Here is a 15,862-nt window from a genome sequence, read left to right on the forward strand (position 1 = left end):
ATTGGAGAGATTTGCTTACTAAAATGTCAGGTTATATATCCTCATTACTACAATTGATTGCAGGTTATTGTCAATCAAATTATTTAATTATTCAATTGGACAATAAAAATGTAAGAATTTTGTTAGAGACAACATTGTGAAGAGGGCAATAGTTTCACCCACCTGTACCCTAAATTAACAATTAGTTTTTCTACTTTCATCATCTTCCCTTAGAAGATTTGATCTCCAGAGCCAAAATTACTGACCTTGGCATTTTTTTAAAATACATTTTTATTGATTTTAGAGATGAAGGGAGAGAGAGATATAAACATTAATGTTGAGAGAATCATGGATTAGCTGCCTTCTGTATGCCCCACACTGGGGCTTGATTCTGAAACCCAGGCATGTGCCCTGAATGGGAATCGAACCGTGACCTCCTGGTTCATAGGTCGATGCTCAACCACTGAGCCACACCAGCCGGGCTGACCTTGGCAATTTTGATTGGTATCTCTTCCAGGGTTGCATTTCTAAAAGAATTCTTCTTAACCAGAATGAAGCATTAACTAGCAGACTGTCTAGCAATGTGGCAAATTTATGAACATCTATTATATCAAGGTGATATATATCAGCTCATTTAGGAAAGGGCATATTTTAGGGAAAATTAGCTAGCCATTTGAGGGAAAAGTGAAATTAGATCCCTACATAGACAACAAAATATTCAAGATTAATTATAAAGTTTAAAATAAAAGCATTAAATAACTAAATAAATAAATAAATAAAAAGTCAGAATAAGATATAGGAGAATGTTTTTATTATTATTCATAATAAGCTTTTCCTAGTATGAAACAAAAACTAAGTAAAATTTTTTAAAGTATTGATATTTCACTACATAAAATTTTAAATGTCTATGTAGTGAAAGATACCATACACAAAGTTAAGATGACAAATGGAAAATGGAGAAAATATTTGCAAAATATATAGTAGACAAAGCCAATACAGGTAATATTTAATAGCATAGGCTCAGGAATTAGGTTGCATAGGTTCAAATACTAGCTATACCACATTCTAGTCTTTCGACCTTAGGCAAGTTACTTAACACCTCTGGGCCTCAAGCTTCTTCATCTATTAAGTGGAGATAATAAAATCTACTTGAGTTAGCTGAGAGCTATTTTTATGTAAAGGGTCAATTAAATAATAAGAAAAGCATAACCAACCCACTAGATATTCAACATCAATAAATACCTTTTTATCTTATTTTCACCTACTCCCTGGCAGCATTGCAATGTACCAAACTAGTCCTAGTCGATATTCTCTTTAGTTGGCCTTTTACCTTTGTTCCATGCCTTACTGTCATAGCTATCTCAGTCTAAAAATTCTCTATCCAGTCTCTGCACATAAAAATACTACCCATATTTTATTTCTTTTTCTTTTTTTTTGTTTACTACCCATATTTTAAATCCTAACTCAAATCCTGCCTTCTCTATAGACTGTTTCTGATTAGTCAGTCAAAATAGCGCATTCTTTTTCTCTGAATTTCTAAGGTGCCTATAATACTGCTTTCTATATATAATCAAACCTTGTGAAAGTTTTACTTCCTATAGAAATTTGTGAATTTTCACAGACTAGAATCACATATTCTACTTCAATGTCCTTATTATAGTGCATAGGAGGTATTGTATAAAAATGTTTACTGTTTTTGTTTGTTTCCCATAACATTGATCTACTACAGAGCAATCAGTGAGAAGATATATGGAATTCTCACATACATAATAAATCCATCACACACACTCACACACACACACACACACACACACACACACACACACAGAAACATTTCCTAAGCAGCACATACTTCCTTTTTTTATTTACACTTAACTATAAATACATAAGACTGATTGATTTAATAAAAAATTGTGATATAACTCTACTGGAAGGATGAAGGTAGGAGAAAAATTACAAATATCTAAATGATAAATAAATAAATCCTCATTTACCATAATAGCAAGTCAATAGATGAAGTATAAAACTGTCAAATTAAGAAATAGGATTACAAAGTTAGAGGTGCTGCAGTCAGAAGAGCAGAGACGGCTGTGGCCAGACTAGGGGCCAGGTGGTTGCAGTGGCTCCCAGGTTGCCAGCTGTGGACCATGTGGCCATGGTGGCCTGTGGCCATGGAGGATCTTGTTCAAGATGGGGTGGCTTCACCAGCCACTTCTGGAAATGGGAAATCTAAGGCAAAGAGAATACTTGACTAGCAGGCTCCCTGAAGAGTGGAAGGCTGGAACATTGCTCAAGGAAGATCTTATCAAGATTGCCAAGAAGCCAATGATGCTAATACAGAAAGTAAGTCAAGATGTACAGAAGGGAGAAAAAAACAGAAGTACTCAAATCAAAACCTGTTGCCAGAGGAACTGATGATATTATTAAGATGGACTGCTGTGGCAGGAGCCAGAGATAGGTCCTCCCAGAATCCACGGCTACCTCGCCTGTCCAGACAAACACCAGGCGATATCCTGGGCCATGTGTCAGACCTCAGCCTTAGCCATGTTTTGAATTTTTAGTCCCATGAGAGGAAGTGCACTGCCTGCGGACTGGTGGAATATTCTTTTTTTCATATCATCATGCACTTTGTGTCTGCCTCCACTGATCTGCCTGAAGTAAGCATTCTATACAAGATCACCTACAGTCAACTGCTGCTTATGTTGGACCGATCTAAACACCATCATGTCATGGAGAATCAGTATTGCTCTCTGTGTGAGGTCACTGTGAGCACAAAAGCCAAACACCGCGGCACCTGCAAGTGCACCGCTGGCTTTGTCCATCATTGCCAATGGCTCAACACTGCACCAGGAGCAGGAATTACTAGTACTGGTGGTTCTTCAGCGCTGTGGCCTCTTCCTGGGTTACTGTGCTTGGTATCATCCTCTTGTACATTTTCATCCAGTACATCAACCTGTGGGTGCTCCAAGGAATGCCCACAATGGAAATGTTGGCAAGCAGAACACGTGGCTGTTTTCCCTGCCATATTTTCACCAAAAAGCCAAGACTGCAGTGCTCATGACAATGGGGTGTTTGTGCCGGTGTTCAGCTTCATCTGCCTCTTGCTGATTGAGTGCCTGTTCATCTTCCATTTTTATCTAGTGTTGAACAGGATGAGAACGTTTGATTGTGTGACACAGGGCCACAAACAACAGAGGTCAAGAGCCTCATCAAGGAACAAAAATAGGACCCTTCGAATATAAGTATTGTCAAGTCTGTGACCATTACAGTGGTTCAGGAAGACTCCTCCTCACCAAAAGTTGCAAACAATCTCCTTCCTGTGGAGGGAGACAGTGCTGAAAATGAAGGCATAACTTCAGGAGCCAGTGGGCCAGCACTGACTGAGTGCCCCACCCAGGAGCCCTTTTCTGAGATTCTGATCCTGGCTGTGGAGTCAGCCATGGAAAACCTGTCACTCCTGAACTTGCTGCAAGGCAGCAGCCAGAATGTGCCATCTCAGGAGCCCCAGACTGTACCATCTCCCTCCATCATCATTGTGAAGGAGCTGGATGAGGAGCAGGCCCTGCAGGAAGTATGCCTCCTCCAGCCTGAACAGTTTTCAGAACGTAAACAGGAGGTGACTTTGTGCTGGGCCCAGAAGTCTGGCCAGTGGGCCCCCGCTTCCCTTGGGACCAGGACCAACCTGTTGAGCAACTCCTCTAATGAGTCCATTGAGATAGAAGCATTCATTCCTCCAGAGTCCCCCGTGACTATGATGCCTGGTGACCTGAAGCTTGGAAAGAAGACTGGTCCAAGAGCTGTTTAAAATGAAAGAAAATATGTGAACATTTCCCAGATCCATCTCCCCTTCTTTTCCCTCCCCTTATACCCCCTTCTCCTCTTTCCCTACCCCTCCAACCCCAAACTCTAGTGCCCAGAGCCAGAGCCCAAGACCCACACTAGGATGGGTCTGCCAGCACAAGCCTCTTGCTCTTTCTAAGAGAGCCAAGAAAAGAAGGAACCAGAGTTCCTCCTCTGTTTTTGGCTACATGTGATTTTAGTGAATTCAGCATTTAATCAGTTTGGAAGCCATATTTTAACAGACATTATTAGGTTGTTAAACATGTCTGTGTTATTCAAGGAAGAAAGTGAATTCAGAATGAACTTGATACAATGTTTTTAGTCTTGCTCAACATTGGTAAGTTTATGAGTTTAAGTAGCTTTTTAAGGAAATTCTTCACCATTTTCTACAAAACTTTATAGGAAATTATCCTATATAATAAAAGGGTAATATGCAAATTGAACAGCAGAATGACCAGTCGCTATGATGCGCACTGATTACCAGGGGGCAGACGCTCAACACAGGAGCTGCCCCCTGATGGTCAGTGTGCTCCCACAAGGGAGAGCCGCTCAGCCAGAAGCCAGGCGAGCGCAGCAGCAGTGGCAGGAGCCTCTCCTGCCTCTGAGGCAGTGCTAAGGAGCAGTGAGCCCAGCAGGTGGGTGGTAAGGAGTGAGGGCTCCTGGACTGCAAGAGGGATGGAACAGGCCTAAGCCGGCAAGCGGACATCCCCTGAGGGGTCCCAGACTGATAGAGGGTGCAGGCTGGGCTGAGGGACGTCCCCGCCCCCCTCCCTGCCAAGTGCACAAATTTTCATGCACTGGGCCTCTAGTAAATAATAAACATTAATTTTAATGGCAATATAAAAGAAATAAGATTACAAACAGTATTCAAGCATGGAGGTAAACACAGGGGATTAAGAAAAATAGTCTAAAAATGGTAGTCTATAGGGTAGGGTTTCTCAAATTTTAACCTAAGAATCACAGCTTACTGGGCACCCTCCTCAGAGATCTGAGTCAATAGGTTGGAATGGACCCCGTGAATATGCATTTCTAACAATCTCACTGTGATACCAATGCTGCTGGTCCTGGGTTCTAACTTTGAAAGTAAAATTAGTTAGGCAAAGGCCATCTGTTTTGCATTATAATTTAGTATGTACAGTAGTACTCAAACTTGGCTGCTCATTAGAATCACCAGAGAGCTTTGAAAACTAGTGATGCCTAGATCCCATCCCCAGATGTTGTGATATAATTTATCTGGGGTGTAATCTGTTGTTGGTGGTTTTAACAGCTCTCCAGATGATTTTAATGTGTGTCTAAGATGGAGGAACACTTTGTAAATATAATTTTCTTTTTAATTATGTGCATAAATTACTTTAATTTTAATATAAAAGTAATTACCTGTATAATGTGCATGGGAGTGGGAAAAATGCAAAATTAAGAGTCAGAAGGTGTAGGATTGTGTCCGGTATGATTCTCAGCCATGAGCCAGCTCTGAGTCCTTGGGGAAGATGCCTAATCTGTATGGGCTTTAGTTTCCTCAAATGTAAAACTAGAGGCCCAGTGCATGAAAATTCATGCACTCGGGGGTCCCTCAGCCAGGCCTGTGCCCTCTCACAGTCCGGAACACCTCGGGGGATGTCTGCCTGCCAGCTTAGGCCTGCTCCATCCCTCTCACAGTCCAGGAGCCCTTGCTCCTTACCACCCGCCTGCTTGGCTTGCTGTTCCTTAGCGCTGCCTCAGAGGCAGAGAGGCTCCTGCTACCGCCGCTGTGCTTGCCTGGCTTCTGGCTGAGCGACGCTCCCCCTGTGGGAGCACACTGATCACCAGGGGACAGCTCCTGCGTTAAGCGTCTACCCCCTGGTGGTCAGTGTGTGTCATAGCGACCGCTCATTCTGCTGTTTGGTTGATTTGCATATTACCCTTTTATTATATAGGCCTAGAGGCCCAATGCATGGATTTGTGCACTTGTGGGGGGCGTGGCCTGCAGGGATCAGCCCACTGTGGGAACGCCACTCATCTGGATCAGCCAAGCGGCTGTGGACCCGCCCTCTGAGTGGCTGCTCCCGCTGTAGGAGCACTGCTCATCCCAGTCAGCCAAGCGGTGCTCCCACTGTGGGAGTGCACTGACCACCAGGGGGCAGTTCCTGCATTGAGCGTCTGCCCCTTGGTGGTCAGTGCGCGTCATAGCAACTGGTCGACTGGTCGTTCTGATTGTTCCGTCATTCAGTCACTGGGCTTTTATATATATACTAGAGGCCTGGTGCACGAAATTCGTGCACGGAGGGGGGTTGTCCCTCAGCCCAGCCTGTACTCTCTCCAATCTGGGACCCCTCGAGGGATGTCCGACTGCCCGTTTAGGCCCGATCCTGGTGGGATCGGGCCTAAACGGGCAGTCGGACATCCCTCTCACAATCCAGGACTGCTGGCTCCCAACTGCTTGCCTGCCTGCCTTCCTGATTGCCCCTAACCGCTTCTGCCTGCCAGCCTGATCACCCCCTAACCACTCTGCTGCCAGCCTGTTTGCCCCCAACTTCCCTCTTCTGCCGGCCTGGTCACCCCTAACTGCCCTCTCCTGCAGGGTTGATCACCTCCAACTGCCCTCCCTTGCAGGCCTGGTCCCTCTCAACTGCCCTCCCTTGCAGGCAGGGTGCCTCCCAACTGCCCTCTCCTGCTGGCCATCTCGTGGTGGCCATCCTGTGTCCACATGGGGGCAGGATCTTTGACCACATGGGGGCAGCTATATTGTGTGTTGCAGTGATGAGCAATCTGCATATTACTCTTTTATTAGATAGGATAGAGGCCTGGTGCACGAGTGGGGGCCAGCTGGTTTGCCCTGAAGGGTGTCCCGGATCAGGTGGGGGTTCCCTTGGGGCGTGGGGCGGCCTGAGTGAGGGGCCTGTGGTGGTTTGCAGGCCGGCCACGCCCCCTGGCAACCCAAGCAGAGGCCCTGGTATCTGGAATTTATTTTCCTTCTACAATTGAAACTTTGTAGCCTGGAGCGGAGCCAAGCCTGGGGCTCCCTCTGAGGATGGCAGCCATTTGTGTTGGGGTTATAATTGAAACTTTGTTGCCTTAAGCGGGTGGGCCCGGCCAGGGTGTGCGGAAAGCTTTGCTTCCCCTGTTGCCGGCGGCAACCCTGGCCTGCTATCTCGAGCTCCATTCTGCCACCATTTGTTTGAATTGGTTTACCTTCTATAATTGAAACTTTGTAGCTTGAGTGGAGGCTTAGGCCTGGCAAGGGCAGGCGGAAAGCTTGGCTTCCTCTGTTACCTAGGAAACCTTGCTCTCCGTGGCTGTAGCCATCTTGGTTTGGGTTAATTTGCATGCTCGCTCTGATTGGATGGTGGGCGTGGCTTGTGGGCGTGGCTTGTGGGTGTGTCGGAGGTGTGGTCAATTTGCATATTTGTCTATTATTAGGTAGGACTAGAGGCCCAGTGCATGAAGATTCATGCACTGGAGGGGCGGTCCCTCAGCCCAGCCTGCCCCCTCTCACAGCCTGGGAGCCCTCAGGGGTGGGAGGCGACCCGGCAATCAGGGGAAGGCGACACCCCCATCACACCTCTGCTGCTGCCACTGCTGGCAGCACAAGCCTCAGCCGGCCCTGGTTACCTGAGCCTTGGGGGGCCCTGGGCAGCTGGGCAGCCACCATCTGAGGCTTGCCTGTGCCTTAGGCCAGCCCTAGGCAGCTGGGGGGTTGAGAGCGGGTCCGGCTGCACTGTGTGCCTGTCGCCCCCCTCAGCTGGGCTGAAAGGACTGGGGGACTCTGGCGGGGCTGAGGGGACTGGGCGCCGCCATCTTGTGGCTATGGGTGCCACCATCTTTGTCATGGTGTGATGTTCAATTTGCATATTCTCTCTTTATTAGATAGGATAGATTAGGATGCTGCATTAGTTATTCTCAAATATTCTTTCCAACTTCACATTTTTGGGGTAATAGCTATAATGCCCTGTGTTATCTATAATAATAAAAGAGTAATATGCTAATTAGACTGGCCATCCTTCCAGACGACCTTCTGGACGAAGCTGGGGCTGTGAGGGAAGCCTGGGTCTCAGGTGCCTGCTGGCGGCCAGAGCGAAGCCCAGGTCCTGGGTGCCTGCTGGTGGCCGGAGGGAAGCCCGGGTCCTGGGTTGCTGAGGGAAGCCTGGGTCCTGGGTGCCAGAGGGAAGCCTGGGTCCTGGGTGCTAGAGGGAAGGAAGGCCTACTCTTGCACAAATTTTGTGCATCGGGCCTCTAGTAAAATATGAAAATTTAAAAAATATACAGCAACAAAAAGTTCTTCATATGAGTGTTTATTTTATTTAGGGAACTATATCATGCATATTTTCATTATTTCTTTTTAATTAATATTATTTTCATATAAACATGTCACTTTTCCCCATTATGTATTTATACACTCAGTAAAATAACAAGTTCACCCTGGGAAATAAAGATGAAAACAGTTGAGATTAATTTATACTTAATGGCAGAACAGTACATCATTGTCATTTCTCAGAAACATCATTTGCTAGATTGCATCCAAGATAACAAAATAGGCTACCCTTCTGTTATTGTGAATTACTTTCCCAATCGTGATGAAAAGCAGATCCTGGACCTTCTATTGGCCCCAAACCTCTTTCTATAAGCAGCACCTACTTGTAGTATGTCTGCTCCTGACTAACTTTAAGGGGGCAGTGTGTGATCATAAATTCAGGCAAAACAAATAATTGATTAGAGTGGTAGCTAAGCTCCCTAGTGACTCCTCATTACTCAAAGGTCTTACCCTGATTATCCTAGAGGCTTAGTATAATTATGCTGTCAATTCACAATCATGAACACTAACAAAAGGAGATTTGGAGAATAAGGATTGATACAGATGATCCAAGGGATTTTAGAGTGACTTTAGAATGCCCTACATAGAGGGAACTTCCAATATGCCTTCATAATTATATTTTCTTTAGAATACTTTAAAGTTAGCTTTCATTTCTTGAATCAGTACAGATAATTGGTATTGTAAAGATAGAGAAAAGAACCTATTCTGAAACAAACCAAAAAAAAAAAAAATCAGCTGCCCATAGTTACAGATGGATTATGAAGAGAAAGCTATGCAGCTTTTTACAAAAGTACATATATTCATGTGCACATATGTTTGCCTGTGACTTTGAACTCCTCCCTTTTAAGGAAAGTTTTTGCCCAGATGGAAATCAGAATCTATAGTAATCTAGTGCTGAAACAAAAGGTGGGTTTCAAAATGAAAGGAGGTCACAGCCACGTGCCATGATTTTGCAGGCAGTTAAAAATGGACTGAGAAGTCACCATCTGGTGGGAGGCATCTTGGGGAAGCAGCCACCTTCTGCTGGACATAAATAGAATGAAAGCTTGTTGAGCTATTTATTCGTAGATGTTTTCCATCATGTTTTGCTCCTCCACTGAAATATACCCATCTTATGATCCCTCAGTTTTAGAATGGATGTTCTTAGCTAAGTCTGAGCTAATCTAATCAATTAATTTATTCTGAGATGTTGTAAGAGTCCCCTCTCTTAGGTAAAACATGAATGTTTTCAGAAGTTTGACTCTTCTCGTCTACCCTACTAAAAACACTAAGAGAAATTTCAGCTGAAGTAGGAGAGTAGCTTAGTACCAAGAAGAAGAAAGGTTGGTGGGCTAGTAGGAACTTGTTAAGCCCCTGTAATCACAGCATCTATGTAGTATAAGGGCTAGAAAATACACACCTACTTTTAGAAAGCAGTTTATATGTGAATGGAGTTTTCAGCTCTGTTTTCTTGAAGAAAAACATTGAGTGTCATTCAAAATCATTTGAAAGAGATCTACAAATAATATAAAAAGTAACCTACACAATAAACAATAATAATGCTAATTCATATTTGTAGTTTTTTAAAAGTTATAGTTGACACACAATATTATGTTGGAGGTGCATAACACAGTGATTTGACATTTATGTACTTTGGGATGTGATCACCACAAAAAGTCTAGTAATCATCTGTCACGGTACAAAATTATTACAATACTAGAGGCCTGGTGCACGAAATTCGTGCACGGAGGGGGGTTGTCCCTCAGCCCAGCCTGTACTCTCTCCAATCTGGGACCCCTCGAGGGATGTCCAGTGGGATCGGGCCTAAACGGGCAGTCGGACATCCCTCTCACAATCCAGGACTGCTGGCTCCCAACTGCTTGCCTGCCTGCCTTCCTGATTGCCCCTAACCGCTTCTGCCTGCCAGCCTGATCACCCCCTAACCACTCTGCTGCCAGCCTGTTTGCCCCCAACTTCCCTCCTCTACCGGTCTGGTCACCCCTAACTGCCCTCTCCTGCAGGGTTGATCACCTCCAACTGCCCTCCCTTGCATGCCTGGTCCCTCTCAACTGCCCTCCCTTGCAGGCCGGGTGCCTCCCAACTGCCCTTTCCTGCTGGCCATCTTGTGTCCACATGGGGGCAGGATCTTTGACCACATGGGGGCAGCTATATTGTGTGTTGCAGTGATGATCAATCTGCATATTACTCTTTTATTAGATAGGATAGAGGCCTGGTACAGGGGTGGGGGCCAGCTGGTTTGCCCTGAAGGGTGTCCCTGATCAGGGTGGGGTTCCCTTGGGGCGTGGGGCGGCCTGAGCGAGGGGCCTGTGGTGGTTTGCAGGCCGGCCACGCCCCCTGGCAACCCAAGCGGAGGCCCTGGTATCTGGAATTTATTTTCCTTCTACAATTGAAACTTTGTAGCCTGGAGCGGAGCCAAGCCTGGGGCTCCCTCTGAGGATGGCAGCCATTTGTGTTGGGGTTATAATTGAAACTTTGTTGCCTTAAGCGGGTGGGCCCGGCCAGGGTGTGCGGAAAGCTTTGCTTCCCCTGTTGCCGGCGGCAACCCTGGCCTGCTATCTCAAGCTCCATTCTGCCACCATTTGTTTGAATTTGTTTACCTTCTGTAATTGAAACTTTGTAGCTTGAGTGGAGGCTTAGGCCTGGCAAGGGCAGGCGGAAAGCTTGGCTTCCTCTGTTACCTAGGAAACCTTGCTCTCTGTGGCTGTCGCCATCTTGGTTTGGGTTAATTTGCATACTCGCTCTGATTGGATGGTGGGCGTGGCTTGTGGGTGTGATGGAGGTGTGGTCAATTTGCATATTTGTCTATTATTAGATAGGATTATTGATTATATTCCCTGTGTTGTGCATTACATCCTGTGACTTAATTATTTTATAACTGGAAGTTTGTATCTTTTTCCCTTCACTTTTTCATCCATCTCCCACCTCCCATCAGCCTCCCCTCTGGCAACCATCATCAGTTTGTTCTCTGTGTCTGAGTATGTTTCTGTTTTATTTCTTCATTTGTTTTGTTCTTTTAAATTCCACATATAAGTAAAATCATATTGGTATGGTATTTGTCTTTATCTGACTTATTTCACTTAGCATAATAGCCTCTCGGTCCACCCACATTGTCACAAATGGTAAGATTTCATTCTTTTTTATTGCTGAGTAATATTCCATTGTGTATATATATAAACCGTATCTTCTTTACTCATTCATCTCTCAATGGACACCTAGGTTGCTTCCATATCTTGGCTATTGTAAATAATGCTGCAATAAACATGGAGGTGCATATATGTATTTTTGAATTAGTGTTTTCATTTTCTGTGGATAAATATCCAGAAGTGGAATTCCCAGGTCATATGGTAGTTTTATTTTTAATTTTTTGAGGAACTTCCATACTGCTTTAAATTGAGGCTGCACCAATTTACAATCCCATGAATACTGAACACAAGTTCCCTTTTCTCCACATCATCATCATTATGTTTAGTGTTTTAAAAGTGCTTCCACAAAAAAATGATCTAATTCCTCATAACAAACAAGCCCTAGCTGGTTTGGTTCAGTAGATAGAACACTGGCCAGCAGACTGAAGGGTCCTGGGTTCCATTCTGATCAAGGGCACGTACCTCAGTTGTAGGCTGGATCCCCAGCCCTGGCCAGGAGGCATGTGGGAGGCAACCAATCGATGTGTCTCTCTCACATCAATGTTTCTCTCTCTCTGTCTCTCCCCCTCCCTTCCACTCTCTCTAAAAATGAATGGAAAAATATCCTTGGGTGAGGATTAATAAAAACAAAACAACCAAAAAAAACACAACCAAACCTGTGTGTTAGGTATAGTAATTAAAAGCCCCATTTCACACATGAAGAAACTGAGATTCAAAGAGATTAAATCAAGTACCAATAATGGTGTATAACTAGTACATGGTGGGAAGAGAGGAACTAAAAAGGCTTGCATTCAAGTGACTATAATAACAACTACCATTTATTGAACACTTACTATGTTCCAGTCGTTAAGTACTTGTAAGGATATTATGGCATCATAAAATATTATTACTTCTTAAAACCCACAGATGCATATCTTCTAACAAAAGGGAAATAAAAAATAGACTTATAAAAAATTTAATTCATAAAACAACTTAGGGCAGAAAATGATGATGACGATAACTATCATTTGCTGAACAACTACTATTTGACAGACAATGTGCTAGGAACTTAATCTATATTTTATCTAATTCTCACAACTACCCAACAAGGCAGATATTATCTCATTTGCACATGAAAAAAATATGAGGCACAGAGAGATTAAGTGACTTATGATCATACAGCTGGTTAAGTGATGGGGCATTCTAAGTATGTGTCATGTGATATCTAATTACACTAAATTTTTCACTCTTTAAATGATTATTTAATGGTCATGAAAACTCACCTATATAGATGTAACTACGTAACTGGTATTTAGAACAATTTATTTGTGTTTCCTACTACTCTTTTTAAACTGTTGAATGTGAGTAGCCTTGGATTAGTACTCAGACAGGCTCCATATAATTTTCTGGCCACCCTTAGGTAAAGTTCTATAATCACACTAGGTCATAAATACAGTTTGAGTACAGTTATTATAACTTTCCAATAACATAATAATAAAAATGCCAAAATTGTTGGAATGTTAAAAGTTTCCCACCGCTTCCAACTGGGCTTGCTGTAGGTTGGACACACACGTGTTGGGAGTGAGAGAGTCTTTCTTTCCCTGCTCTTCTTTCCCTAGTTTATTAACTACTAGAGGCCCGATGCACAGATTCGTGCACGTACCTCAGCCTGGCCTGCGGGGATCAGGCCAAAACTGGCTCTTCGACATCCCCCAAGGGGTCCTGGATTTTAATAATTTTTTTAAAGCACCAGCTTTGAGGTTCTCTGAAACGCAACTTACTATTTCTGCTCTAGATTTACAAAGACTCTATTGAGATGAAATGCCCTTTCTTTGGCATTCCTTGGAAGAAACCAGCCTTTGGGAAACTGATTATATTTAACTAAATATAATCTCTTGTGCTGAAGAAGAGACCAATCTCAGAACATCACAATAACATTATTTTGATCATGAAACTGGGGATTGAAAACCACCTCAATTTCATTAAGCTTCAGCTTAATTGTATCCATTGCAAGGATTCCAGGCAAACCTGCCTTTTGCAAAGCTGTATTTGGAGTGGGCATGTACATCAGTGATGTTGCTTCTGCTCTTTCCAAATCTAACTACATGAAAAGATTTTTTTAATGCTTAAATTACTCTTGGAAAGAAAGCTCTGTGCCAAAGAAACTAATTGCTTTAATTCTTCAAATCAATGAATTACTGTTAATTGATATACACAGAGAATATCTCATAATTTTATTTTTAAAAGTTTGTCCTATGTTCCTTAATATTCCTTCATATTCATGTAACATTAAACTTGCAATACAAACACCAAAGTAGGTCATACACACATAAGTGAATTAGATACATAATTTATTTTATTATTCATAAGAAGCGTAGTGCTACATATCCTTATTTACTCATTTTTATTTATACTCTGATTTTTTTCCAAAAAGAATTTTGATGGTTATGTAAAAATTTTAGTGTATATACAATATAAAGATTGAGAGCCAACAGTGGTAGATACTAAGCAAAGCTGTTTTGCCATGAGTGGTTGTATTTTAAGTTCTACCATATTGCTTTTAAAAAAGCAACCTCAGTGTACTAAAGAATAGGTTGCTGAAAGGTAGTTTAATCAACAATATAATATAATTAGGTTAGTAAACACACAATGAAGAGGTGACTTGGTATAATTTAGTTGCAATTCAGACATTTTTTAATACTTTTGTTTATGTTTTAATATTTATTCATACATTGCTTTATTTTTTTCTAAAACAACATTTTCCAAATGAAGTTTTCAAATATTTGCTAAAAATATTGCCTAACAACAGATGAAATAATAAAATAAAAACTGGCCTGGCCTCGGTTGCTCAGTGGTTGAGCATTGACCTATTAACCATGAGGTCATGGTTTGATTCCCAGTCTGGGTACATGCCCAGTAGGGGGTATGCAGGAGGCAGCTAATCAATGATTCTCTCTCATCATTGATGTTTCTCTCTCTCCCTCTCCCTTCCTCTCTGAAATCAATAAAAATATTTTTTAAAAACCCAATTAAATAAAAAACTGTATTGGTATACTCTTTCCTCTTCTTACGGGCCAATGTGGATAATTAGCCAGAAAGTAGCTATTTCCCCTAAAATCATGGTATTTTGTCCATCTACCCACAATACTGAAGGGTTTTTCTGAACCTCAAAGTTACTAGGCACACATACATGAATTATGTACAAATGGTTAAATTTATTTATTTAATTTTATATTTCAATTTAAATTTTATTTATTCACATATTTATTTTACTTTTTTAAATTAATTTTTTATTTCAGAGAGGCAGGAAGAGGGGGAGAGAGATAGAAATATCAATGATAAGAATCATTGATCAGCTGCCTCCTGCACGCCCCCTACTGGGGATCAAGCTCTCAACCCAGGTATGTGTCCTGACCAGAATTGAACCATGACCTTCTGGTTCATGTTCAACCACTGAGCCACAGGGCTGGGCTATTTTACATTTTTATTGAATTTATTGTGGTGACATATGCACGAGACATTTTTTAGATTGACACATTGCTAACTACTTACAGGTTTAATTTTAATATCAGTTGGAAATATTAATTACCACATATTTAATTATGTGAAAGAGCAGTCATGGGGCCAAGTGAAGGCCCTATGGAAAATGTAGCTTCCTCCATCCCATGAATAACTTTCATCAACCCCCAACCCCCAACGAAACATTCAACCTTAGCAAAAACATTTTCTATATAACCTTGCCTTCACACCTTCTTTCAACCAGATTGCCTTCTCAAACTCTTCCTATGTAGAAATTTTGGAACCACTACTAGCAATCTGCAAATTCATAGGTTTAAATATGACAGCTCCAGTTCACATCTCTATTTGCTACTGCTCTCTGTTTTCAAAGAGTAACTAAAAGAAGAAAAGCACTTCAAAGTTTAAAAATAATTAAAATTCTGGTAATTACAAAGAGAGGAAATGGAGAATGTTTTTTAATATCTGATATGGACTAATATAAAGCCTAAGTAAGGTAAGATATAAATTTAACATAGATCCAAAATCATCATTGAAATGAGATCTAATATTGTGCTGCTGGTATTTTTAAATAGCAACCTATATTAAAGTTTGAGTTGACTCAAGGGTTTGAAGTTGTTATGTATATATATACTTTTGTTGGAATTCCCCTGGCTTGTATCCTAAGTTCATGTTCTGTAGGGAGCGGTTATAGGATTAAGCCTTGGACTGACCTGCTGGCAAAGCCGCAAACAACTTGTGCCGTGCCAGCACAGCCAAGGGTTTGGAGAGCCTGAGGGAGGGCTGGTGAAGGATGAAGAAAAGACAAAGAGAATAAGCTGGGTCTAGGTGGATCTTCTATGCCTGGCTGAGGCCACAGAACAGATCCAAACAGCAAGCTGAGCCTTTATTTTATAGTCAGAGGTAAACAAGGTAATTTACAATGTTCTTGTAAGTTTCACTTGTTTTGGCAGCACTTGCTGCACCTCCCACAGCCCATTAGCTACCCAGGAAGGATCTAGGGAGTGTCATAAGGTCAAGCTTAATTATGCTAAGAGGGCTGTGCCCTCTAAGCTGGGACTTGTTTGCGGCTTTGCCAGCAGGTCAGTCCGAGGCTTAACCCTATAACCACTCCCTA

The 15,862-nt window shown here is 42.5% G+C and overlaps 1 protein-coding gene across 12 annotated transcripts in view; it reads right to left on the reverse strand.

Annotated features, from left to right (window-relative positions):
- The window catches only part of LOC307101361 (uncharacterized protein), a 156,169-nt gene that overhangs the window by 91,525 nt on the left and 48,782 nt on the right, over positions 1 to 15,862 (reverse strand). For 2 of the 12 annotated variants that reach the window (XR_013813671.1, XR_013813672.1), the window contains exons 2-3: positions 3,662 to 3,776; positions 774 to 3,296 (exon numbers count right to left, since the gene is read on the reverse strand). The exons of 6 other annotated variants lie outside the window; for them this stretch is intronic. Coding sequence is in view for 2 of the 6 variants with exons in the window: in XM_079774221.1 (XP_079630347.1) it covers positions 3,662 to 3,776 (115 nt within the window). In the remaining 4 variants the exon portion in view is untranslated. Of the gene's footprint in view, positions 1 to 773; positions 3,777 to 15,862 lie in introns of those variants that run through there. 4 more of the 12 variants (XM_079774221.1, XM_079774220.1, XR_013813669.1 and 1 more) reach the window with 2 other exon arrangements.

The sequence above is a fragment of the Cnephaeus nilssonii genome (genome assembly GCF_951640355.1).
Source record: "Cnephaeus nilssonii genome assembly, chromosome: 6".
In the NCBI taxonomy this organism is placed as follows: domain Eukaryota; kingdom Metazoa; phylum Chordata; class Mammalia; order Chiroptera; family Vespertilionidae; genus Cnephaeus; species Cnephaeus nilssonii.